The sequence below is a fragment of the Chiloscyllium plagiosum genome, chromosome 2 (genome assembly GCF_004010195.1).
Source record: "Chiloscyllium plagiosum isolate BGI_BamShark_2017 chromosome 2, ASM401019v2, whole genome shotgun sequence".
In the NCBI taxonomy this organism is placed as follows: Eukaryota; Metazoa; Chordata; class Chondrichthyes; order Orectolobiformes; family Hemiscylliidae; genus Chiloscyllium; species Chiloscyllium plagiosum.
In genome coordinates this window covers 88,877,792-88,883,791 of record NC_057711.1, presented here as the reverse complement: position 1 = coordinate 88,883,791, position 6,000 = coordinate 88,877,792, and the positions used below count along the sequence as shown (strand labels likewise).

General features: G+C 36.9%; 1 protein-coding gene across 2 annotated transcripts; it reads right to left on the bottom strand.

Annotated features, from left to right (window-relative positions):
* Window positions 1-306: 306 nt before the first annotated feature.
* Window positions 307-5,869, bottom strand: LOC122561722 (sphingosine 1-phosphate receptor 3-like). 2 transcript variants are annotated; one of them, XM_043713801.1, is made up of 3 exons: window positions 5,233-5,869; window positions 2,743-4,058; window positions 307-1,181 (listed from the first exon to the last, which is right to left on the bottom strand). In XM_043713801.1, the coding sequence occupies exon 2, from the start codon at window positions 3,909-3,911 to the stop codon at window positions 2,766-2,768; it is 1,146 nt and encodes a 381-aa protein (XP_043569736.1). In that variant the 5' UTR covers window positions 3,912-4,058; window positions 5,233-5,869; the 3' UTR covers window positions 307-1,181; window positions 2,743-2,765. The 2 variants fall into 2 exon arrangements, with proteins under 2 accessions (XP_043569736.1, XP_043569728.1); XM_043713793.1 differs by having other exon boundaries at window positions 307-4,058.
* Window positions 5,870-6,000: the final 131 nt, after the last annotated feature.

The following is a 6,000-nucleotide window of genomic DNA, read 5'->3' as shown; positions in this document are numbered from 1 at the left end:
TCTCCGAGATGTCTTTGATGAGTTGTAGTGTTGCTAGAGTCTCTGGGCATATTATGTCTTCTTGTTTGGGTTTGTTGTTTAAGAATCAGTGGACTGTGTTTATCAGGTGCCTGTTGTTCTTGAATACAGGCATTTCTCTTCTGCTGCTCGTAGTTCCTGGGTGCTGTAGTGTGTTGTGGCCTGTTTAAATTGTGTCCTGATGCAAGTCCGTTTGTGAGGGTTAGGATGATTACTCCTGTAGTTGAGTATCTGATCTGTGTGTGTTGTTTTCCTGTAGATGCTGGTCTGCAGTTCTGTATTGCCTGTTCGTTCCACTGTGACATCTAGGAAGGGAAGTCTGTTGTTGTTCTCTTCCTCCTTGGTGAAATTTATGCCAGTAAGGTTGTTGTTAATAATATTGTAAGTTTCCACTAATTTGTTCCATTTCCTGATGTCAAAGGTGTCGTCCATAGAGCGGACCCAAAATTTGGGTTGGATTGTGGGAAGGGATGTTCATTTTAGTCTCTGCATCACTGCTTCTGCTAAGAATCCTGATACTGGTGATCTTATGCGTGTCCCATTGATTTGTTTGTTGGTCTTGCCCTTGAAGGTGAAGTGGGTAGTAAGGCACAGGTCTTCTAGCTTGAGAATGCTGTCCTTGCTGATGGAGTTGGTGCTGTCTGGTGTTTGTGTCCTTGGTTCATCTAGTAGTGAGGTCAGTGTTTCTTTGGCCAGGTTGATGTTAATTGATGTGAATGGGGGAGACCATGGAAGGAGACCATGGCTTTTATCTTGGTGTCTTTGATGTATGGTAGTGTGGTTAGAGTCTCTGAGCATGTTGTATCTTGTTGTTTGGATTTGTTGTTGAGAAGTGTATTCGTCATTCACAATTGATTTGGATGTTTATGCATTTGTGAAAAATATCAATCTGCATTACTTGCAGTCAAATATGTCTAAATAAGTAGTTTACCTCTGCAGATGTAGCATAATTGTAATCTCAATGGTGCACTTTATCATCCATTGAAAAATCTCAGCCAGTGATAAACTGAAATCAGACTTTCAGTAGTTGGTCCTTCAAATAAGCTCAACTAAATCAAACCCATTGGAGGAAAGTAATTTCAAGGTCTTCCTTTAAATGCTGGTCTAAAAGATTAAGGCCATAGGACTGGGATCAGCATGTCCATGGTTTCTTTCATAGTATCCTAAGATAAGATAAGCATCTTGTTTATTCATTTAAATTAGGCAACAACAAAGCTATAGTTCGATGACATTTAACTATTGCATTCTCAAAATTATTTCCTTAAGCCAGTTTTTTTACTTTAAATGTGTCAAACAATCAGATTGCTTCAAAAATAACCATAGCTGCATAAGATCATTTATTTACAATCAGAATACTAGAAAAGAGACAGATCAGCTCAAATAGAAGAACATGTATTGACTGTTAAGCAATTCATAAATCTCTAACTCTGTACTTTTTAAAAGCACTGTGATCGATATTGAATTTTAACAATAGTGTTACACAACTATTTGATAATGCAATAGAATCCTATTTAAGATAAGATGAAAGATGACATTTCAACCTGGTTCTCTGAAAAAGCTGGGTAATTGGTCTCACTTCCAATAATTCTTTCCTTATCGTTGTATAAATGTTTTCTCTTCAAGTATGGGCCCAAGTTACTATGCAATCTGTTTCCATTACCCTGTCAGGCAGATTATTCCAGATAGTAATGACCTGCCACATAAACAAGTTCTCCTTATCTCCTGTTTTGTTTTTGCCAATTATTTTAAATCTTTTTGTCACAATTGCTGTTATTAGAAACACTTTCTCTCACATGCTGTATCAAAGGTCTATATAATTTTGAATGTTTTCATTAAAACTCCTCTCAAATATATCTGCTTGAATGAGAACAATCACAGCTTCTCTAGGCTCCCCACAAAACTGAATTCTCAGTGATACCATTCTACTAAATCTCTTTGTCCAATGGGAATAAAAATAGGAAGACATGTCACCTGTTTTATACTCCACCATTGTTGAACAAGTTATGTTTTCTGTGGTGTCCCATAGGAACATTTGATAAATTATTCAGTGATTTTTAATGAAACCATTTGTGTATATAAGTTTTACAGAGGGAGTTGGAATAAGCATGTTAAATGTTTATACAGTCAAGAAATATGTTTCTGAGAAAGTAGTTTTGATATTTCAGGAATTCTAGATCTTCTGGAAAAGGTTGAATTATCTAACACTGCTATTTTATGGAGAGAAGAAATTGCATGCTACTAATTTTAATAACATAGTTTCACAGTGGTAATGAGGCCTGGAATTCCAGATCATTGTCAAAGGCATTAAATGCTGCTTCAAACGTTATGGAGAAGAATTAAATTTAGTGGAATCTCCTGAAATTATTTTATGAGAATATAGACCACAAATATTAACACACCGAGCTCAAATTTCTTGCTCAACTGTTTCATCAGAGGTCACACTAATAAATTTTAAATTAAGATAGCAGAGAGAGGAATTTCTGATTAACACTATATTCTGAAATGCCAAAGAAAACTTCATATTTGAAGTTCTGAATTAATGGAATTTTATGGGAATGTTTGATAAAATCTTCTGTACAATATGTATTGCAAGAACATTTAACTTGTGATTTCAATGTTAAAGATATCAGAAGTCTGGAATTATTTCATAACCTGAAACTACAAAATGAAATATCTGTTTCAGAGGAAATTAAGAGTTCCAAGAAAATAAGAATTAGGAATTACTAATTTGTGAAGGCCTCCAAAGGTTAAAATTCTCCATTGGGAGTTGTTAAGTTCACAGATTTGATTACATTTGATGGGGTATTGATTTGTGACAGCTCTCCTTCCTTCATCTTTTGTGAATTACTGCCACTGGAATTGTTTTTGCTGTTATCTGCAGTTAACTTAATTGGTAAGGCCTTGGAGACTTTAGTACTGGCTAGACAGCCACAAAGAAGTCGGAAGAAAGCCCGACGCATCTCTTTGCTTGCCAAAGTGTAGATGATGGGATTCATGCCAGAATTGAGGACTGCAACTGCAATAAACCAATCCTCTTGATACAATATACTGCACTTATTTGGTTTACAAGCTACATCAAGGAGCAAGAAAATGAAAAGTGGGGACCAACATGCAATGAAAATTCCTACAACAATCACCACTGTCTTCAGCAGAGCCATCGATTTCTCTGAATTGTTTTTTGTAAATTTTCTGTTTGAAACTTTGCGGCTACTTGTCTTAACCAATATATAAATACGAGCATAAAGTATTACGATGGCCAACAAAATTGCACTGAAGATGCTGATGCAGAAGACAACATATGTTTTGGAGTAAAGTGGCAGGACTGTGGAACAGTCTGAGAAGTTACAGATACAATTCCAACCGAGGATAGGCAAGGCACCGAGTAAAATGGATATCAGCCAACAAGCACCAATGAGGAGGAAAACTCTGTATTTTTTACTAGCATCATAGGGTCGCATTTTTATCATAGTCATGTGTCTCTCGATTGCTATTGCTAGCAAACTAAAGGTGGAGGCTCCCAATGCTACAAACATACTTCCTTCCCTGATGAACCATACAGTTGTCGTGAGGCCAAACGTTTTATTTCCAGACATAAGAATGTTTACTTTGTAAGCTATTCCTGCCAGAAGATCGGATAGGGCTAAATTACCAATGAAATAGTACATGCGATTATGAAATTTGTTGTTTTTCCAAATGGCAAGGAGAACCATAAGGTTTTCAAGCACGATGAAGCTGCAGATGATCAGAAAGGCCACAGTAGTTAGGTCTATCCCATTGTTAGGTTTTCCTTTTTTGTTGAATTTCCCTGTGTAATTATAATGACTCTCAATGAGGTCTGTTTTGACGCACCCATTGCTGATGAGCATTTCAGCTGGAAGAGCGATTAAAGTCATGTTCGTGTTGAATCTTTTTTGTAGTGTTAGACCTTGTCCACTAGATGGAGCTTTGCCCCATTATTAATACAGAGCCTGAAGAAAGCTCGTGATCCATATTGTCAATGCTCCCAGCAAACATTGGCACAGTGCGTGAAACTTTAAAATCTGTAAAATTGAACATAATATTTGATCAATGTTCTATAAATTTTCACGACATGCTGTTGACATACAGAACTGATTCCTATTGATCTGAGATAAAGCATCAAAGATTTTTTAAGCAATCTCCTGCTAAAGTACACAATATTCATTTGAAATATCCTATTAAGAGTATAAGGACGTTTTGAAATGCGGAGTTCGTTTCATTAAGGCAGGTCAAAAACCTGGTCAGTTTTGGAAACCATTGTTTGCATCTAAATGCAGAAAATTCCTTAGGTATGGATAGAGCTATGTAAAGAGCGAATGATTAATACATGAAACCTCAGAAATTATGGGATTGTTAGATATTTGAATTACCATTTGATTTATTTGCACTAGAGTCACATAATTTGCATCTAACTGCTCGCAGATGTCAGGCAGAAAGAACAGCAATGAACACCAAGATAACCTTTCTTGCGTGGTTTTCATTCATTTACAATGTATTATTATACATACCATGTATATTCATAGTTCCATACTCCTAAATGCCTAAACAATTTGTGAAAATATCATGATGAAAGACAGATTTTGCTTGTACCGGGTTTATTTAAATTCTAAGTCAAGACTATTTGATTCAGAAAGTTGCCATTTCTTCAATTATCAATTTGCATTGAATTAAAAAAAGTTCAGGAAATAACAGATTTATAAAAGATGCTTCTTTCTCGTGGCAACACTTGGCACTGATTCACTGAATATTTTACAGTTTGCGTTAAAAGTATGTAAAATAATTAGGTCCCCAGCAACCCCCACCTCCCCAAACCCACCACCCCGCCCCAAACTTGGACTCGGCACTCAAACATCCCAGTTAGAGAAGTCAATGAGGCGAAAGAAAAATAGAATCGGATTCAATGAGTGCTGTTCTGTTAGATTCCCGTTCTCTATTTACAAATTCTTGCAGTGAAACCATTAAAAGCCTTTGGAAGAATGTTCATTAGACATTGGGATACTCGCCAAATGTACGTATTTACAGATGTCCTTAATATTGCAAAATCCCAATATTTAAGTAATTATCCGACTGTTTAAAATAAGTTTGTTGACCATCTTTGTTTTTGTTTTCTAACACTTGAATGGCATAACAATAACCTCAGATAGAAAAGATAACAAAAACGTCAGGCTCAGTGAACTTTAGAAAATAAAGACCCACCTTTCACATTATTTTTAGCTTTGGAGCCAGTACTTAACAAGTTAGTATTTAGGTTCGGAGTGGTGATTAGCCGCAAGTCTCCGAGTTTGCCCTGATCAGAATCGTTTTTGATTGTAGCGTTTTCAATTCAGAAATCATTATTGCTTCAGTCTCGATACCTTTGCTGTTTTCCTGTGTTAAATTCGCACACCTAATTTTTCCCTTCAAATTCACTTCTTCGAAACTTTTCAGCCCCGCCAAGGCTTTCCATTAAACATTTCAGTATTTCTCAATCTTGCTGCCGAGACAACTTTCGCTGTATCAAATTAATTGTAGTGTGTGTGGGGGGTGGCAGACAGTTTTCCGGATCATTGCTTCTTCCGCAGACTCTTATATTGAATAGCTTTGGATTTCATTCTTTTCAGTTTCAAGTTGCTGTATTTGTTTCGATCATTTGCTGCTCATTCCTTTAAGTAGCCTATTGCAGTTTTCCACTTTTTCTCTGTAGTGTTCTCAGTCCTTGCGAGTGCCCTGGTTGTTTTACTGCTGCAGCTTGCTGCTGTGTTCTTCGCGATTCTCACACTGCCTTACAGACTACGAGCTTCCACAAGTGTTATATTCATGTCAGCCTGGTCGTTCTTGTTGTTCTGCCTCAGAGTTGGCGGCAGGTAACGCCCTCAGAGGGCAGTGTGTGACGTGCTAGTACGGCTCGAAGTTCTGACAGGGAAAGTCTGCTTGGAATATACACATACAAACTCAAACAGCAAAGAGAAAGGAAGTGACAGTTAA